The 21,225-nt window shown below is 43.6% G+C and overlaps 1 protein-coding gene across 3 annotated transcripts in view; it reads right to left on the bottom strand.

The window, feature by feature from the left end:
- INTS15 (integrator complex subunit 15) overlaps positions 1 to 21,225 on the bottom strand; it is a 40,688-nt gene that overhangs the window by 2,842 nt on the left and 16,621 nt on the right. The window contains exon 7 of one of the 3 annotated variants that reach the window (XM_072753181.1): positions 13,194 to 15,241. The exons of the other annotated variants lie outside the window; for them this stretch is intronic. Coding sequence (XP_072609282.1) covers positions 15,121 to 15,241 — 121 coding nt within the window. The 3' untranslated portion in view covers positions 13,194 to 15,120. Of the gene's footprint in view, positions 1 to 13,193; positions 15,242 to 21,225 lie in introns of those variants that run through there. 3 annotated transcript variants of the gene reach the window in all.

Genomic DNA, 21,225 nt, shown 5'->3' with positions numbered 1-21,225 from the left:
GTAAGTCCAGCACTTTCTTGAATTCTGTGAGTTAATCTAGTTAATTATCCAACCTGAGTAGGACAAATGAATCCCTGAATTTGTAGCCAGTTAGTGAGAAGTTCCGGGGTTCCTGGGGACTCCTGAACTTGCAGCTGTTGTCTACTTGCTGGGCATGATGCCATTATCTTGTGGAGTCTGTACAACTCTGGTGGTCAGCTGCAGAACTACAGGGCAGGATGGCCCTTTCCACACAGTTTTATCACAGTCTGCGGTAAATCCACATTTACTATTCCCATAAGTACATCTCTGGAGATAATTTTCACTGCCAAGTCCAGTAAAAGTATTTGTATGAGTTCCCTTAAAAAAAAAAACTATTTATTTATTCATGAGAGACACAGAGAGAGAGGCAGAGACATAGGCAGAGGGAGAAGCAGGCTCCCTATGAGGACTCAATCTCAGGACCCCAGGATCATGACCTGAGCCAAAGGCACATGCTCAACTGCTGGGCCATCCAGGTGCCCCTTTTTCTTTTCTTTTTTAAAATTTGCTTTGATTCCTTTTTAGAAACTCCTGAAAAGTCTTTTTGTGTCCTCCTTTGGCTCTATAAATGCCTGTGAACCCAAATTTCCACCTGGTCAAACTCGTCAGAAAATCTATTTGTTTCATTTTTTTTTCCAGACATCCCTTCTGGAGCCTCCTTCCTTTGCATCCAAATTGAGCAGTTTGCCCTCTGGAGTGCTGCTGCCAGCCTGGGAGTCTAGTGTCATCATCTGGGACTTTGTGTCTCTTTCTCTCCTGCATTAATCTGTTTTCTCATACCACATATTTCTCCTTCTTAAGTCATAATAGAGACAATTAGCACTCACCAAATATTCCAAGTGTTCCCTTATATTTCCAAGTGTTACATGCAGTTCAGCTAGGGTTAAATGATTAATGTGGCCAGGAGACTATGAAGGGAAGTGACCTGTGCTATGTCTAAGTCAAAACACATGGGAACTGGTGTGCCACCTCCTTCTCACACCTCCCTTGCCGTGGGAACTTGGAGGAGATGTGTAGTGGTAAAGAAACAAATGTATAGGGGTACCTGGGTGGTTAGGTATCTACCTTTGACACAGGTTGTGATCCCAGGGTCCTGAGATCGAGTTCTACATCAGGCTCCCCATTCTCCCTCTGCCTCTGTCTTTGCCTCTTTCTCTGTGTCTCTCATGGACAATAATGATAAAAATTACAAGGCCTGGAGCATTACATAGGGGATGATGAGACTACCCAGGGATTAAGATCTCTAGGGCTAGGGCAGCCCGGGTGGCTCAGCGGTTTAGCGCCGCCTTCAGCCCAGGGCGTGATCCTGGAGGCCCAGGTTCAAGGTCCGCATCGGGCTCCCTGCATGGAGCCTGCTTCTCCCTCTGCCTGTGTCTCTGCCTCTCTCTCTCTCTCTCTCTCTCTCATTAATAAATAAATAAAATCTTTAAAAAAAGATCTCTAGGCTAGAGGGGCAAGAGGGAAAAATGATATTATAGACACAATTGCTGTATTTATGAGGCTGGCGTGACCAGTATTGGAACTATGATTTGTAAGCAAGAAGCAACCAGCCCAGACTGACCAGCCACTGACGGCTCCACCAGAAACAGGAAATGTCTTCTCTTCCATCCTGACTTCTGATCCCTCTTTGGTGCTTCCCATTAGCAAAATCTAGCCAGAGGCCAGCTGGCAGGGGAGCTGAGGGAAGTGTCATTTCCCATCTTCCAGGCTCCCGCAGTGGAGCATATGGAAGGATGGGGATTGAGTCAAGAGGCAACAGGCAAAGAGCTGGCAGAGCTGGTAAAGAGATTTGGTGACTCTGTAAAGCAAGCCTCCTGCCAACCCATGTTGGGAATTCAGACATTTGTGAGCTAGGCAGAGATGGGAATGCTGTGCCACTAGTATTGATTATCCTGACCTTCATTCCAAGGGAGCACATTCCTCAGTGGTCATCCTGAGAAAAGAGTATATGGCAAGTAAAATCTGGGAAGCCCTCACATCTAAAAAGTTTTTATTCGGTGGACACCTGGGTGGCTCAGCTGGTTAAGCAGCTGCCTTCAGCTCAGGTCATGATCCTGGGGTCCTGGGATCCCTCCCTGTATTGGACTTCCTACTCAGAGGGGAACCCGTTTCTCCCTCTGCCACTGCCATGCCACCCTGCTTGTGTTCTCTCTCTCACTCACTCTGGCTCTCTCAAATAAATAAGTAAAATCTTAAATAAAAGATTAAAAAAACTTATTCTTATATGTGACTGAGTACGAACTTCTCCTGAGATTTTAAAGACACGCTTTCAGGGGATCCCTGGGTGGCTCAGCAGTTTAGCGCCGTCTTTGGCTCAGGGTGTGATCCTGGAGTCCCGGAATTGAGTTCCACATCAGTCTCCCTGCATGGAGCCTGCTTCTTCCTCTGCATGTGCCTCTGCCCCTCTCCCTCTCTGTATCTCTCATGAATAAATAAATAAAATCTTAAAAAAAAAAAAAAACAAGACACCCTTTCATTGTCTTTTGGCCTCCAGTGTGGCTATTGAGGATGCCTAATGCCATTTTGATACTGGATCCTTTCTGTGTTGCTGGTATATTCTCTCTGGAACTGAGAAAATATTTTTTTTTAAACTTGTACTCTGAAGTTCCATGATGACAGACACTCAGGCAGCCACTTCAATCAGGAGACTCATGCTTTTCTGTCTGAGGAAGGAATTTGAGTTATTTATTTGATAGTGTCCCCTTCCATATTCTCTTTTCTGATTTTCTGGAATTTTGATTATTTGGATGTTGGACCTTCTGTTCTGATCCTCTGACGTCATTATGCTTTCCATTTTTCATCACTTACTCTCTTGGTTACACTTTCTCTCTCTTTTTTTTTTAAAGATTTTATTTATTTATTTATTTATTTATTTATTTATTTATTTATTTATTTGAGAGAGAGAAAGAATGAGCAAGAAGAGGTACAGAGGGAGAGGGACAAGCTGACTGTGTTGAATGAGAAGCCCAACATCGGGCTAAATCCCACGTCCTTGAGATCATGGATGACTTGAGCCAAAATCAAATCAGACACCTAACCAATGGAGCCACCCCGGCACCCCTCTTGGTTACACTTTCTAGAAGAGTTTCTTGTCACTGTTTCTAACCCATCTGCTTTTATTTCTGCAATCCTGTCTTTAATTTCCAGAGCTTTCTTATTCTCAGACTGTATTTTTTTTCTTATACATGCTCTTGCTGCATGATTGCGATATTTGCTCCTGTCTCACTGAAGACAGTCAACTTTGTTCCTGCTTCCTCCATTATCACTGTTTTCTTTAGTTAATTAAAAAAAAAAAGTGTTTGTGTGTTTGTTTCATTTCCTCCATTGGAGGATTTCGTCATATGCCAGGTGACGCCGGGCTATTCAGTGACATGTGTCGAGTAAGTCGCTCAGCAAGCAAGAGAAGGAGAGGACGCCACGGGGAGGGGTGTCCTGCAACATCTGGTAGTGTTTTCTCTCAAGCCACTCAATTTCTCTAGAAAGACCTCCTGGCTGGAGAAGTAACTTGGCCCTGAGCATTCTAGAAGCCAAATGGGGATTGAGGGGAAGACCGGGAAGAGGTCTCACATTTCAGGAAGCAGATTTCATAAATCCCCATGGTTTCATGCCTCTGGCTCTGCCCAGTGTTTCCAAAGTCAGAGCCTGTTTGGTACCAGGTTTTTGCCAGAGTAGATGCGAAGAAGGAGACCCACTGGCCCCTTGTGATACTTTGTAGCCACCTTTCTGTTTTCAGCCATACCGGGAGCCTTAGATTCTGCAGGCTTTCTGGGGGGGAATCTCATTGTTTCTTTTTGGCTTCCCTCTTTGATAGCTTAGCTTTCAACTTTCTGTACTCTGTTATGTCAGACCCATCAGTTCATCTGTGTTCTAGTTTCTAAAATTTTGTGCTTTTAATTTTTTTTTCCTTACTGAGAGTGACAGACAAGAGACAGCAAAAGAGAGAGAAAGAGAGACAGAAGGGAAAAGACAGTGGGTTCGGAGCAGGGGGCCCCATTGGCGAATGGAATGTGACAGACTTGCACCCAAATGGCGGCTTGGGGCTGTCGAAGTTTCATCTTCCACTGAGGATGATGGAGGAAGTTTGGAATATGATCCAGGGAAGAATGACAAGCTGGGGAACAGCACTGATGGCTTGAAATGTATCTAAAGCATGCACGGTGGTGGCCTAGGGGCCAAATGTTGGGCATTGCTTCCTCAGGTCAAACCCCCAGTGTTCCCTCTCAGAGCACCAAGAACCCATGGCACTTGCCTGATCTCTGATTTTACAATGTGATTGGGGTCTGCCTCCCTCCCAAGTCTGCCAGCTTTGAGGACAAGGAGTCTGTCTAGGTTGGTCATCCTTGTTTCCTGAGCACTCACTACAATAAGCACTCAATAAGTATTTGTGTTTTTTTTTTTAAGATTTATTTATTTATTCATGATAGACAGAGAGAGAGAGAGAGAGAGAGAGAGAGAGAGAGAGAGAGGCAGAGACACAGGAGGAGGGAGAAGCAGGCTCCATGCCGGAAGCCCGACGCGGGACTTGATCCCGGGCCTTCAGGATCGCGCCCCGGGCCAAAGGCAGGCGCTAAACCGCCGAGCCACCAGAGATCCCTTAATAAGTATTTGTTAAGGGACACCTGGGTGGCTCAGTGGTTGAGCATCTGCCTTCAGCTCAGGGTGTGACCCTGGGATCCTGGAATTGAGTCCCCGCATCAGTCTCCCTGCAGGGAGTCTGCTTCTTCCTCTGCCTGTGTGTCTGGCTCTCTCTCTGTGTCTCTCATGAATAAATAAATAAAATCTTTTAAACAAATAAGTATTTGCTGAATTAATTAATAAAACAATCAGACTAGGGGTGTTTTTTACACCTACTAACATCACAGAAACAACTCAGTATAATAATCCAATCTCCACTTGCTATCTACAGGGCATTTGAGCCGAGAAGGGCAAGATTATCTCTCTCTCCCAAGGATCTGGAGAAGAGGCTCACTGGAACCAAAGGTGACTGGGTTCAACGTGCCCAGGGAGGTGCCTTAGAGCAAGAGTTCCCTGGGTTCCCATTGCTGAGAATCCCAGAGCTCCAGTTCCCACCCTTCCTGTGACATGCCCTTGTGTGCTTCCATGAAACCCTTTCCCTTGCCTAATTCACTTGGTTTCTGCAAATACAGCGTTGGTCTCTGCAAATACAGAACCCTAACAAATGCAGAAATTGATACTCTAAGTGGCATTTAGGCCCAGGTACCCAGAAAAATGTGGGATTTGAAATTGCCTATTGGGCCAAGATGAAGACAAGGCAAGGAGATTTCCATGGTCAGGATGGGGCAGTACGTTCTGTTAAAACAATTAATACAGGTACCAGCTAGGGCCACCTGAGACCTCAGGTCCTCTGATACTGAGGCACAGAAAGGTCACCTGAAGGGAACAAGGATGCCAGGACCACAGCACTGGATGGTTCCATCTGATGGCGTTTCCCTTCCAGTAAGATCTTGGTGTTCCTTTGCTGAGGCCTGGTTTGAACTGGGGGCCTTTGTGGGGCTCTGTGAGAGCATCTCAGAGCACTAGTAGCCACAGGCCAAAACTTGGGTCTCAGGTCGATTCTTGGGTCACTGGAGGGGAGCTCCACTTGGACTCTGAGTGTCATGGGGTTGCCATGACAAAGTACCACACACTGGGCGGACACTGCAGAAATGAGTGTCAGATGGTTCTGGAGGCCAGCAGTCTGAGATCAGGGAGGCCAGGGGGCTGATTCCTCCTGTGGCTGTGAGGGAGGGTCTGTTCCGTAACTCTCTCCCAGCTTCGAGTATTGCTGTCAACCTGTGGCGTTCCTTGGCTTGTAGAAGCATCACCCCAATCTCTGCCTTCATCTTCACATGGTGTCTTCCTTCACATGGTGTGTGTGTGTGTCTGGGTTCCCCCTGTGTGTGTGTGTGTGTGTGTGTGTGTGTGTGTGTGTGTGTGTCTGGTTCCAAATTTCCCCTCTTTATAAGGATACCTGTCCTATTGGATTAGGGCTCACAAGAATGACCTCATTTTAACCAATGACATCTGCAATGACCCCATTTCCAAATAAGGTCCTGAGTAAATAAGAATGGGGGCAGGGATATAGGGGTGGAAGGAACCACCAGGGAACTCACCCAGGAGGGGCACAGTGTGGCTTCCTGGGTCAGGCTGAATAGGAGGATTAAGTACTGATGGGAGCCTGTATTTTTGCGCCGGCTTGCCCATAGGGCATGGTGAAGCAGTTTCCAGGGGAGCCAATGCCAACCTGAACCAAATCTAGCTCTGTGCCTACGGGCACTGCCCTTGGCCTAGATGGAGGACTCAAAACAGAGACTTTGGGGCTAGAATACGGGGATGGATGGAATAGGGGCATTCCGTCCCAGCCACCGTCCCCCCCTTGCTACTGCCTCTCCCAAAGGGGCTCACAGGACTTCACCCTTGATTTGAGAAATGGGCTAATGATAGAAACACCAGGATCGGGGCACTTGGGTGGCTCAATCATTTAAGCATCTGCCTTCAGTTCAGGTCCTGATCTCAGGGTTCTGGGATTGAGCCCCACATGGGGCTCTCTGCTCAGTGGGGACCCTGCTTCTCCTTCTCCCTGCTGCTCCCCCTGCTTGTCTGCTTCTCTCTCTCTCTCTCTCTCTCTCTCTCTCAAATAAATAAATAAAACCTAAAAAAAAAAAAAAAAAAAGGAAACACCAGGATCACTAGAAAGCTCTTTACCACAATAAAGATGCCCCCAGGCCATCGAAATGAACTTCCTAGCCTGAGCAGGGATAGAAGAACATTCTACAGGCCGAGGCCAGAAGGCAGCACTAAACCTCTACAAGCAAAGTGGCAACACTTTATATGTTAGGTGTTATATGAGTGGCATGGAATCAGTTCTCTAGAAATTTAATGCTCAAATCAGTGGCTACAGCTAGGGAAACCAGTAGGCAGCCCAGAAAGAAAATAGGTAATGTGTGTAAGCTGACCTTTTCGGGCCTGGTTGGAGCTGGCCCTCCAGACTGGCAGCTGTGACCTGTCATCCCGTGCCCATACCTGGCCCTTGGATTCAGCACCAACACCGAGGACACAGCCTAGGCCTGGTGGCAAAGAAAGGCTTTTTTGCAGGTTTAGTTTCCTAGGATGCTGACTCTAGCATGGAGATTAGCCTGCCAAAGCCTTGTTACAGAGGTTACAGAGGGCTGGGAACCGGATAGGAGGAAGAGAGGAAGCAGGCGCAGCCAGAGGAGACTTTGGACTGCAGTGTGGTCTCAGTGAAGGCCCCAGGCAACCCGATGGGGATCTCTGAAGCCAAGAGCATTTTCAGAGTTATCACAAGCTAGGGACATGAGGGCCAGGACTTTGTAAACCTGCACCAACCGTTAGAGACAGGCCCCCGTGGAGGGGGTGATGTGACCTGGGGCGAGGATGTGACCTGGGGCAAGGATGTGACCTGGGGCAAAGTGTTGCTCTTTAGCAAATGCAAGTCTGAAGATGGCCAGCAGATAGGGGCTGTCAGGCAGCAGCACACTTGGCAGCTCAGGGGGATACATCCTTAAGTCCTAAAGGGGGAGGAGGATCTGGGTGGTGCATCTCGGCATCCATTACAGGCTCTTGCCATTCCCACCCCAGCGTGGGGTTCCCCACCCCGACCCTGGGTCAAGGCCACTAGAGGGAGGACTCAGGACTCAGCAGTTAATCAGTCCACACCATGCTGGGTCATGAAGGCAATCAAAGTGCTACTGGGGGCTCGAGTGGCCTGGCCTGTGGAAACCACTAGGCTATGGCCAATGTACAATTACGTCCCCAGAAATGAAATTAATTAGCAAGCAACCTAAGTTTTATAAGATTGTGCTACCAGGAAAACCCCAAGCCTGGTGCATAAGGATCTGGAATTAGTTCTCTGCCTCTGAGATAATCCCCAGGCCTGAGGAAAGAGCAAATGGTATTTGTGGGAAAGGTTTCTAAGAAGATAAAAGGGGACTCATCTCCTTCATCTGCTGATTACAACTGAAAACTGGAAAAACCCAAAAAGCAATGACCTAAAGGCTGTGAAAAGTAAATACTAACAGGCAGATTGGGAAAGTCAAAAGATGAAGAGAAACCAGTAAGGCAGAGGTGGTTTCCTGTTTGTTTATCTCCTTTATCTACTGGCCTTGGGCTGGGGCAGGCTGCATTAGGGACTTGCATAGCAGATGGAGACAGTAAAAACTTCAAGGGAAACCAGTAGTTTACAGCCAGAAGACCCTGACAGTGGTCTCTGTGAGGAGAATGGGAGGAGAACGTCCACATTTTTTTTCTTTTCCTCCCCAGTCCTACCCTGAGGCCAGGGCCCTTTGCGGAACCTCATTGTCATGGTGGGCATGGAGGTGTGCATGGACACCTAACATCCTGAGAGATGACCCACATTTCTGGACAGAGGAATGTGGATAAAGGGTGCCTGCTGTGTGAAGAATGAGGGGATCCCTGTCATTTATTTCCCTCTGTCTTTTCTCTCATTACTTCACCCCAGAGGAAGCCCAGTCACACAGAACTGTGGCTATGACGGTGGGAGGGGTGGTAGTGGTGGGAGATGCTGAGCTTCCTAGAGAATCTCATTTCCTGGTCAGAGGAATCTGGGAGTCAGTGAGTGTGAAGGAAATTCTGGAGAGGAGAAAGCTTGAGAATGCCTCCCCGCCCCACTTCCACACATCAACTAATACACGTTGCAACGGTGCATCCGTGGCCACACTCAGATATGTGGCAAAATTTTTGAAAACTGAACTGACATGGGAACCACTGAACACAGAAGGAAGGAGAGAATTTGTGGTCTTAACCAGGTTGACCACCTGCTTTTTTTTTTAAAGATTTTATTTATGTATGTATGTATTTTAAAGATTTTATTTCTTTATTCATGAGAGACACACACACACACAGAGAGGCAGAAACATAGGCAGAGGGAGAGGCCAGCTCCATGTAGGGAGCCTGATGTGGAACTTGATCTGGCAACTCCAGGATCACACCCTAGGAGAAGGCAGACACTCAACCACTTAGCCACCCAGGCATCCCTATTTGTTTGTTTGTTTGTTTGTTTGTTTGTTTGTTTGTTCGTTCATGACAGACACACAGAGAGAGGTAGAGATGCAGGCAGAGGGAGAAGCAGGCTCCCTGCAGGGAGCCTGATGCGGGACTTGACCCCAGAACTCTAGGATCAGAACCTGAGCCGAAGGCAGATGCTCAAACCACTGAGCCACCCAGGCACCCGACCACCTGCTTTAAACAAAAAAAAAGCAACATTCCAACATTCTCCAGAGAACATAACAGTACCTTGAGTCTTAAAAACAACAACAAAAAACCCCAAAGCAGTATTGCAGACGTATAGCATATGATCCAAAATTACTCAACATACTGAGAACTAGCAAAATACTGCCAATTCCTGAGGGAAGAGACAATCAACATACACCAACCCTCAGATGACCTAGATGTTGAAATTATCCAAGACTCTAAGACAATTATTATAACTATTCTCTGTGAGGTAAAGGTAAACATGCTTGAAATGAATGGAACTTGTTTTCAGCAGATAAACTGTATAAAAAAAGACTTTAGAAAAGAAGAAAGAAAGAAAGAAAGAAAGAAAGAAAGAAAGAAAGAAAGAAAGAAAGAAAGAAAGAAAGAAAGAAAGAAAGAAAGAAAGAAAGAAAGAAAGAAAGAAAGAAAGAAAGAAAGAAAACCAATATCTGAAATCTAAAAACCAAATCACTGAATGGGTTCAATAAGAGAATGGAGATGACAAATCAAAGAGTCAGCAAAGTTGAGAACAAATGACTAGAAATCTCAAGGTGAAAAAGATTGAACAAAGAACATCAGTGACCTATGGAGCAGTATCAAAAGGTCTAACAGTAGTGTCATGGAGAGGAGAAAGACACTGGTACAGAGAAAATATCTGAAGAAATAATGACTGAAGATATTTTAAATTTGAGTAAAGAATTAAATTTAGAGATTTGAGAATCTCAGCAAACCCCCAAAAGGATAAGATTAAAAACAAAAAAACAAAACAAAACAAAACAAAAAAACACCCAAACTCATCATAGTCAAACTGATGAAAACCAAAGATAAGGGAAAAAAGTCTTAAGAGCAGCCAGAGAAAACTTCACATTACAAACATAGGGATAACTGAATTTCTCATCAAAAGACAATAGAATGAGTTTTTTTTTTTTTAGAATGAGATTTTTTAAAAAAAGATTTTACTTCTAAGTAATCCCCAACATGGGGCCTGATTTTATAACCCCAAGATCAAGAGTTGCATGCTCCACTGACTGAGCCAGCCAGGCACCCCAACAATGGAATGCCCCAACATTTTTTAAGGTGCTTAAATAGAAAAAAAAAATAGCAAAACAGGATTCTATGTCCAGCAAAAATATCTTTCAGGGAGGAAGGTGATAGACACCCATTCTCAGATGAAAGAAAATTAAGAGAATTAATCACTAACAGACCTGCTTTACAAGAAATGCTAAAGGAAGGTCTTCAGGCAGAAGAGAAATGATATGAGAGGGAAGTTTGGACTTTAGGAATGAAGAAAGAGCAACAGAAATGATAAATATACGAATAAATGTAATAGATTAATTTTCTCCCCTTAAGTTCTTTAAAATATGGATATTGAAGTAAAAATTATAACATTATCTAGCAAGATTTTCAATGTATGTAGATGTAACGCATATGACAACAATAACACAAGAGGGCGGTAAAATTGTAAAGTTTGTACACTGCTTGAAGTTAAGATCATAACTCTACATAGACTGTGATAAATCAGGCACGTGTAATTACAATCCCTAGAGAAGTCTTTTTAAAAGCCATAAAAAAAACCCCAAGCCCCAAAACAAAAAGCTCAGATCTCACCAAAACATCAAAGGATAAATTGTTTGATATTAACAAAAATTGTGAAGTAAGGAACTCCAAAAGTCAGCCCTTTATCTTTTTTTTAAATATTTTATTTATTTATGAGAGACACAGAGAGAGAGAGAGGCAGAGACAAAGGCAGAGGAGGGAGAAGCAGGCTCCACGCAGGGATCCCCACGTGGGACTCGAATCTGGGTCTCCAGGATCAGGCCCTGAGCTGAAGGCGGCGCTAAACCGCTAGCCACCTGGGCTGCCTGAAGTCAGCCCTTTATAAAAGCAATAAAATTGACGAGAACTGTAAGAATCAACCTTTTTGGAACTCTAGAAGATAAAAGCTTGCAGCATCCCAAGAAGTGCTTATTTTAAAAATGGCTGGTGTTGGTAAGAGCAGCAAGCTTTGTGGCATTTTACCTTACCCTATCCCATCCTCTGCTCCCTGGCTCCATGATAGGCCTGAAGATAACAGCTGAGGAGCACCTAGCTGGCTCAGTGGGAAGGGCATGGGACTCTTGATCTCAGAGTGTGGATTCAAGTCCCATGTTGGGAGTAGAGATTACTTAAATAAAAATAAAAACTTGGAAGGAAGGAAGGAAGGAAGGAAAGAAGGAAGGAAAGAAGAAAGAAAGAAAGAAAGAAAGAAAGAAAGAAAGAAAGAAAGAAAGAAAGAAAGAAAGAAAGAAAGAAAGAAAGAAAAAGAAAAGAAAGAACAGCTGAATTCCTGGTACTAATATCAAAGGGATTGCAGAACAGACTTCATTTGCAAAGAAATGTTTTGGCTCATCTGTTGGATGGTTCCTTGGAAGACCCACTCAAAAGACTTGTTTTTTGTTTCCTTGGAACCGTCCCACTACTGAAGCCATTACAGAGGAGCATTTATCAAAAATATTTGTAGGGGGACGCCTGTGTGGCTTAGGAGTTGAGCAGCTGCATTCGGCTCAGGGCGTGATCCCAGTTCCAGGATCCAGTCCCCTATCAGGCTCCCCACAGGGAGTCTGCTTCTCCCTCTGCCTATCTCTCTGCCTCTCTCTGTGTGTGTCTCATGAATAAATACATAAATCTTTTTTTTTAAAATAAGTAAAATCTTAAAAAATATTTATAGGAAAATGTTTAGTGGCTCTGGAGGCAATGGATAATAGTTGGAGCAAACAACAGTCTGACTAAAAGGCTGAGGAGGAAAGCCTTGAGAATGAGATACTTTGAAAGGATAAGGGTTCTGAGAAGCTTTGACATATTTCTAGATATCTAGAAGGCCATCAACATGCCTGGGGCTGTGCATATGCTCAGGAAAGACCTGAAAATGCTCTAAGCTTTCACCCCTGTCTGTATGCAAGCAGGAAGTGAAAGGGGAGGCAGAGTAGTTAGCTGCCTGGCAGAGTGTTGAAGGTGTGCCCCAAGACACCCATTTATGTCTTCACTACATTTTGAGATAATATACATATATTGTTGTGAGATAGAAGTCCAGGTTCATTCTTTTTTTTTTTTTTTTCCAAGTTCATTCTTTTGCATGTTGAGATCCAGTTGTCTCAACACCATTTGTTGAAAAGACTAGTCTTTTCCCATTGAATGGTCTTGACACCCTTGCTGAAAAACAATTGGCCATGGATATACAGGTTTATTTCTGAACTCCTATTCTGTTCCAATGGTTTACATGTCTGTTTTTTTACCGCTACCATGCTGTTTTTATTTCTGTGGCTTTATAGTAAGTTTTAAAATTAGGAATTGTGAGTCTTCCAATGTTGTTCTTTTTTCCCCTCAAGACTGTTTTGCATATCTGGGCTCCCTTGTAATTCTATGTAAATTTTAGAATCAGTTTGTCCATTTCTATAAAAAGGCAGTTAGAATTTTGATGCGTAGTACATTGAATCTGAAAATCAATGTGGAGAGGATTGCCATCTTAACAATATTAAGTCATGGAATGTTTTCCTACTTATTTAGGTCTCCTTTAATTTCTTTCAACACTTTTATAGTGTTCAGTGTATAAGTCTTTAACTTCCTTAGCTAAATTCATTCCTAAGTGGCAGTTCCTAAGAAAAATATAGAGTTATTGTATGACCCAGCAATTTCACTTCTAGGTGTATGTCCATAAGAACTGAAAACAAGTGTTCAAACACATATATACAAATGTTCATAGTAGCACTAATCATAATATCCAAAAAGTGGAAACCACCTAAATGTCCATCAAATGATGAACGGATACACAAAATGATCTATCCACACAATGGAATATTATTCAGCCACAAACATAAATGAAGTACTGCTACATACTACAACATGGATGACCCTTGAAAAACACAATACTAAGTGAAAGAAGCCAGTCACAAAAGACCACATATTATACAATTTCATTTATCTGAAATATGTAGAATAGGCACATCTACAGACAGTAGACTTGTGGTTGTCAAGGGATGGGAAGGGGAGAATGAGAGGTACAGGGTTTCTTTCTGGGGTGATAGAAATGTTCTGGAATTGGATCATTATGATAGTGGGATAACATTGTGAATATTCTAAAAACCAGTGAATTGTATAGACTTTAAAACAGTGAGTTTTAGGCGCACCTGGGTGGCTCAGTGGTTGAGCATCTGCCTTTGGCTCTGGTTGTGATCCTGGGGTCCTGGGATGAAGTCCCACATCGGGCTCTCTGCAGGGAGCCTGCTTCTCCCTCTGCCTATGTCTCTGCCTCTCTCTCTGTGTCTCTCATGAATAAATAAATAAAATAAACCAGTAAGTCTTATGTTCTGTGAATTTGATCTCAATAAAAAAAATTAATGCAACAATCAGGAGATGAGGGTCCCTCAGGAAATCTTGAAGATACTGGACAAGCGCTCCCAGCAAGCAGAACTAGCCGATCAAGGGCATCCCTTCACCGCCAAGTATGTGCATCAGTAAAATGATATCCATGAGGGCTGCAGGTCCTATCATTTACCAAACTATCCTCACCTACAAAACAAAGTCTCTGGTGACATCAGTTCCTGTTATGGGGCTGCCTGGGGCTTTCCCCTAGTGCCTGTCTCTAAAAGAAAGGCTTGAAGCTAGTTTCTTTGTTTGCAGGTAGTCACATCTCATTTTTCCTTCTTCAATTACCTGTGGTGTATTGGGTGGTTAAGATGATTACCGAGCCATGTCTTTCTTAAAATGACTTGATTATAGGCATCTCCTGAGGCAGTTGTTAAAAGAACAGATTCCCAGACACTCTCCCCAGGCCTCTTGAATAAGAAGCTTCTCATTCTCATTTTTAACAAGCAGCCGGCTGATCCTTGTGACAAGACAAGCTTGGAAAACATGACACCAGCACATTAGAGAGAAGAAGGCCACCACACAATTCCTAGGTTTCAGCTACACCCAATGACACTAAAGTCCAGTACTAATGCGTGGAGTTCAGGTTTTCTGAGAAGCAGGTGCCAGGATGGGCCTGACACCTGCATGGAAGGCGTAAGAACAGGATGTTGGGAAGGAAGAGCCTCAGACCTCAGTCTCAGCACAGCTCTGATGGTCTCTGCCAGGCTGATGGGGAGTCTATAACTCAAATGAGAGGCATTCCCTGTCCTGCAAGAAGGGACCTACACTGGTATACCCAGCATGCTCATCCTTGGCTGGGAGCAGTCTGGGGAAAGCACAACTTTGATGTAGGATCTTGAGAGGCAGCTGCTGGGACTGTAAGTCAGCTAGGTTCCTCACAGTGGGAGTTAGGAGAGGAGCATTTTGTTGGCCAGCATAACTAGATTCCTAGGAAAATTCTGAATGGTTCGGCTGTCCAATCCATGCTGCCTGAAGTTGAGGGATCATGTACAAGGAAGGCTGGGTAAAGGAATCTAGGGATGGGTTCAGTTGCCATTTCATTATGGCAGAATGAGAGCATGGATCTGGGGCACAGTGAGCAATCTCAGCTCTGCAAAGGTAGGCAGAAAGTATCTGCACCTAAGGATTCAGTGGTAGCAAAAGGAGCACAGAGGCACAAGGCTCTCCTTTCAGACACCTGAGTCAAGCTACACGTATGGACAAACATGTTTAACTCCATTTTATAACTGAAGAAACCAAGGCCCAGAAGGTTTAATTAACTTGCCCAAGGTCCCACAGGTCCAGAGCTAGGGTCAGACCCTGGTCTGTGGAATTCCAAAGCCCATGCTCTTGACCATTCCATTGAAGGAATTCCCAGCCCTCTGCAGTAAATGCAAAATCCCAGGCAGTGATCGAGATCACTAGGTAACTATGGGCCACTGTGTTAAAACATTTCCAAATTCAAGGGGCAGCCTGGGTGGCTCAGAGGTTTAGCGCCTGCCTTCGGCCCAGGGCAGGATCCTGGAGTCCTGGGATCGAGTCCCGCGTCGGGCTCCCGGCGTGGAGCCTGCTTCTCCGCCTCTCTCTCTCTCTCTGTCTATGTCTATCATGGATAAATAAATAAAATTTAAAAAAAAAAAAACATTTCCAAATTCTGGTTTATCTGATTACAAAGTTAATACTGCAATGTATTAAGGATGGCTTTCACGCAGTCTATACCAGCACTAACAGAAATAGGATGCAAGCTATAAACATGATTTAAGGAATCTCAGTAGCTACATTTAGTAAGAGTAAAAAGTTACAGGTGAAATTGATTTTGGTAGTATATTTTATTTAATTCAATCTATCCGGGCAGCCTCAATGGCCCAGCACTTTGGCGCCGCCTCCTGCACGGGGTGTGATCCTGGAGACCCGGGATCGAGTCCCATGTCAGGTTCCCTGCATGGAGCCTGCTCTCCCTCTCCTTCTGTGTCTCTGCCTCTCTCTGTCTCTCATGAATAAATAAATAAAATCTTAAAAAAACTATTTAATTCAATATATCCAAAATAATATGAACATCTAGTTGATTTTAAAGATTAACCAGAAATATACATGCTTTTTAAAAAATGTCTTCTACATGTATAGTGTACAGCATGTCCTCATTCAGCCCACCATGCTTCAAGTACTCGAGTCACATGTGGCTACAGGTTACATCAGACAGCACGACTCATAATTTAGAAAGTTTACATCTCCTAAAATCCAACCTCCAGACCCAACCACTCTTAATAACTAAGGGCATAGCCTTCCAGATATCTCCTATAAGAATCCATAGATGTATATATTTGTGAATTAATCAAGAATCTTTCAGTTGCAGGTGAGAGAAAGTCACCTTAAACCAGCTTGGGGGGTGGGCGGCAAGGTTGGGAAGCATCTTTGACTCACAATTTAAAAGCCTAGGATATATAAAAATTAAATAATAAGTAAGTAAATAAATAGCCCGGGATATTGAGAGTATCCCCAGGCATGTCAAGATCCAGGGCTCGGAATCTCTTCATTTCTCAGCCCTGGGCTCCTCTGTGACAGTACATGCTATCCATGAGATTGGCCTCCACCCCATCAACTGCAGACTTGCATCTTCTCAGCCTTGAGTGGAAAGAGAGATTCTCTTTCCAGCAGTTCTAAAGTCTTGGGTTTCATTAGAGTTCACTAGATTCAGGTGTTCATCTTCAGCTAATCAGTATGTTCAGCTGTGCTAGGTCTGGGTCATGTGTCCTCTGCCCCCTGATGTCAGGGCTGGAACCAAGGACCCTGGGTGAAACCAGGATGCTATCAGTAAAAGGAAAAGAGGGATTGGATTTTGGGTGGGCAGACACAAAAGACAGCCATCATCACTGGTCTATATTGTTATTTGTGCATAATTTGCTTATATGGTGGAGATCATCATGTACACATTGACTTGGAACAACATGCTCTTTTTTTTTTTTTTAATTTTATTTATGATAGTCACAGAGAGATAGAGAGAGAAGCAGAGAGAGAAGCAGGCTCCATGCACCGGGAGCCCGACGTGGGATTCGATCCCGGGTCTCCAGGATCGCGCCCTGGGCCAAAGGCAGGCGCCAAACCACTGCGCCACCCAGGGATCCCAACAACATGCTCTTTAAACTAAATATATTTTGGACATCTTTCCACGTGGGACAAATAGCTACCTGGGTAGAAAAAATTCCCCCTAACTTCCAATTGCAAGGATATGCCTTAATTTATAGAACCAGGACCCTGCTGATGAATATCTAAGATGTTTCTCATCTTTGGCAAATGCAAATATGCTCGTACATAAAACTTAACTGTGAAAGTGCATCTGTAAGATCTGTCTATATATGTGTGTGCTATATTTAGATACATATTTTTAAGTATATTTATTTATACTTTTGATAGATATTGCCCTAACAAAGTTGTACCAATTTAAGCATCACCACCCAAGAATAAAAGTGCCTATTTCTCTACCACTCTGCTGTATCAAAGATACTTTCAGTTCCAAATTTCAGAAATGGCCAATTAAAACTGGCTTACAGAGGAAAACACTATTATTTCATTTAATAAGCAGTGCAATGGTAGGAAGTTTTAGGCTTGGTCAATTTAGTGGCTTGGGGACACCTCACTGGATTCCCAGGAGGATTGCAAGATGCCCACTGCCTCAGAATAGAGGCGCCATGTCGTCCACAACAAGATCCAACATTGAAATGGGTGTGTCCCTACTTTTGGTCCTTTTGGGGTTAGAGGGGAAGTTTCCAGAAGTCATCTTCTCAAGCTTGTCCCAACATTGGCCAGAATCAGATCCTCTGCCAATTACAGGACCAAATTCCAACCAGGCTTGTGGAAGGACAAGCTGGTTCAGACAAATCACAATTCACTACAAGGGAGGGGCCCAGCTTTCCTAGAGCAGATGCCTGTCACATATGTGCCCCAAACAAGGTTCTTGATCATGAAGAAGGAGGTAGCTGGCTGGTATGAGATGGCCAGTAAATCTGCCACATACACTTGCTAACAACACTTTTTTTTTTTAAAGATTTTATTTATTTATTCATGATAGAGAGAGAGAGAGAGAGAGAGAATGAGAGAGAGAGAGGCAGAGACACAGGCAGAGGGAGAAGCAGGCTCCATGCAGGGAGCATGACTCTGGGCAAGAAGCCCAATGCGGGACTTGATCCTGGGACGCCAGGATCACACCCTGGGCCAAAGGCAGGCGCTAAACCGCTGAGCCACCCAGGGATCCCCAACACTTTTTTTTTTAAAACCACTGCCAATGTGAGAGGCAAAATTACTTCACTGCTTTAATTTACATTTTTAAAAATTCTTGGCGATGTTGGACATCATTTCATAAGAGGAGGGCCCGGGTATTATGAAAATACTACATTGAAAAGTAACTAAATTTTTCTGTATGGCTGTGCTAGCAATTCAGATAACCAAGTTAATTTCCTTTGTTTTAGGTTGCTTTTATGTTTCTGATTTAATTATGTTAAATAGTGATATGGCCCCAAAGTTGAAACTACAAAACAAGCTACATTTCATAATTGCTATAGCCTGCCCCTCCTTGCTTCCCCTAGGCAACTATTTTATTAGTTTTCCCTTTATCACCTTGCATCTTTATGTTCCCTCACCTTTCTTATGCAAGAATAGCACCCAGTAAAGACTTTTCCGGGCCTTGATTTTTCCTTTTTAATTAACAGTAGATCCTAGCTGTCACTCCATAGCAGAATGTATCTTTTTCTTAGCAGTAGCATTACGCTCTACCACGTGGATAATGCACCTGTTAAGGCTTGTGGCAAGTGTTCAGTCTTTGCTATTACACAAAATGCTGCAGTGAAAAGTCTTGCACAGATATTATTTTGTATTTCCACTATTGGCTCTTTAGGGCACAGCCCTAGAAGTAGATTCCTAGGTAAAGGGCAAATTCATATACACGTTTGCTAAATGCTTCCACACTTCTTTCCAAAGGGGTTGTATCATTTTGCATCCCCACCAGCTCCACACTAACTGGATTAAGTAGGTGATTCCACTTTTCATTTCTAGAAGTTCCATCTGGCTGTTTTTCAAATCTGCTAGGTGAATTTCCATTTCCCCTGCAGTTCCACACTCATCTTTTATGCCTTCAAACAGAGTAGGCACAACTGATTCATAGTCTGACCTTGGCAATTGTGACTTTCGGAGCCTATTTCTGCTGTTGGTTGCAGCTGCTGGTTCCTGTCCGCAGCACCTTGCTCATTTCTCACTGTACACTGGTCACTGTCCTTGAATAATAGTTTATGGGCTCCTTGAAGCCTAGGACAAATGCCTTTCTTCCAGAGGATGTACATTTGCTCTGCCAGGCACCTTAGGAGGACTACAAGTCTAGGGATCCCCCAAGAACTGAAGTCATAGCAGGAGGTTTCCTTATATGTAGCCACTGACATAGCAAAATGGAGAGAGGGTCTCCTAGTAGACCCTTGCCTTGAACCCTTAACCCCTGAGATCCTCAGGGCAAAATGACTGAGGGTATCTTAGATGCCTTGTGGTGGCTGCCCCCCTAGCATTTGACCTGGAAGTTCTTCACAACCTGTTGGCTCTTCAAAATTTTAAGATATTTTTGTATATTATCCAGCATTTTTTGTTAAAGCAGAATAGCTGGTCTGAAAGATCTGGCCCATCACTACCAGAGACAGAAGTTTTAACATGCACTTTTAAAAAATTAACTTTTAATTAGACAAGTGACAGGAACACATTTCCTTGCAAAAAAAAGTAAAACGTGTGCAATATATTCACTAGTCTGTATGCCAAAAATGGGCTTCTCTTTGAGTAGTCAGGGGCTAATTCAAGTCTTGTCGTCTTTCATTATGACCCAGAATGGCTTAATGAAAAAAACCTTAAACAAAATCAAAACTTTGAAACAACACAGTAAGGCAAGGTCTCCTTTGGCCATTACCCCATTTCTAGGACACATCACTGACATTTACGAAGTCTCTTGTAATCATACCTATCCTCCACCACCATTTTGACTTCTAATGCCATAGATGACTTTCCAAGAGTGATTCTCAAATTAGAAAAATATACCATAAAATAATTGATTTCCATCTTCTTTTGAATACTCAGGAGTTCTGGAAATATTTACCTTGGCCCAGGTGCCCAGACATGGCAATGACCAACCCTAGGATTTCTCCAGTTTGGCAGAGTACCCAGTACCCAGACTCCCTGGTGTCTAATTCTGGAAGCTTCACCCATTGACAACCCCTGCCCGGTCTCCAAAGATGTCTGAATTTTACAACTCCTAGTTGGCCAGTCCTCTACTGACGCTATTCAAGTAGTTTCTGGATTTTCCTTAAAAAAAAAAAAAAAAAAATTGGGACACCTGGGTGGCTCAGCAGTTGAGCATCTGCCTTTAGCTTGGGGTGTGATCCCAGAGTCCCAGGATCAAGTCCTGCATCAGGCTCCCTGCATGGAGCCTGTTTCTCCCTCTGCCTGTGTCTCTGCCTCTCTCCCTGTGTCTCTCATGATTAATGAATACAATCTTAAAAAAAATAAATACTGCACCCAGCATTTCCATAGGGGTGTGTGTCCAAGAACACTAAAAACACATGCCCACACAAAACCTTGTACACAAATGTTCATAGCAGAAACGCTCCTATGAACCAAAGCATTCAAGTGTCTATCAGCCAATGAATGGATAAATAAAATGTGATACATCATACAATAGGGTATTATTTGGCCATAAAAGGTAATGAAGTGCTGATACATGCTACAATGTAGATGAACCCCCCACACATGATGCTAAGTAAGTCTAAGAAGCCAGTCACAAAAGACCACATCTGTATGATTTTATTTATGTGAGGTGTTCAGAACAGACAAACCCATAAGAGATAGAAAGTAGATTGGTTGCCCTGGGCCGTGGGGGAGATGGGGAGAGGGTACTAATGGGTGCAGGATTTCTTTTAGGGGATGATGAAATGTTCTAAGATAGTGGTGATGTTTGTTTGCACAACTCTGTAAATACAATGCAACCATCAAATCATGCACTTGAAATGAGTGAATTAGGTAAGTGAATTATCTCTCCATAAAACTGTTACTTGGGGATCCCCGGGTGGCTCAGCGGTTTAGTGCCTGCCTTCAGCCAGGGCCTGATGCTGGGGTCCCAGGATCGAGTCCCGCATCGGGCTCCCTTTGTGGAGCCTGCTTCTCCCTCTCCGTGTGTCTCTGCCTCTCTCTCATGAATAAATAAAATCTTTAAAAAAAAATAAAATACAATTGTTACTTAAAAAACAAATACTGCCATGAACATCCTTGAATATCCCTTTTGGGTTCCAGGACTGCTGGGAGACGGGGCCATTTTATTTTTTCATTTCTCCAGAGTGGCTAAACCAGTTATCTACATCAACAGTGTGATCATTGTTTCTTCAGACCTTAGCTACTTTCTATTTTGCCAATCTGATGGATAAGTGAAAATCATGGCATCTCTTTTTAATTTATATTTCCCTGGTTACCAGTTTTAGAATCTTTTCTTATTGATCGTTTGTATTTCTATGAACTATCTGTTCATGTCCTTCACTCATTTATTCTAATTTTGGTTAATTTGTTTTTAAT

The sequence above is a fragment of the Vulpes vulpes genome, chromosome 3 (genome assembly GCF_048418805.1).
Source record: "Vulpes vulpes isolate BD-2025 chromosome 3, VulVul3, whole genome shotgun sequence".
NCBI lineage: Eukaryota > Metazoa > Chordata > Mammalia > Carnivora > Canidae > Vulpes > Vulpes vulpes.
The sequence above is the reverse complement of the archived record's forward strand: the minus strand, read 5'-3'. Positions and strand labels throughout refer to the sequence as shown.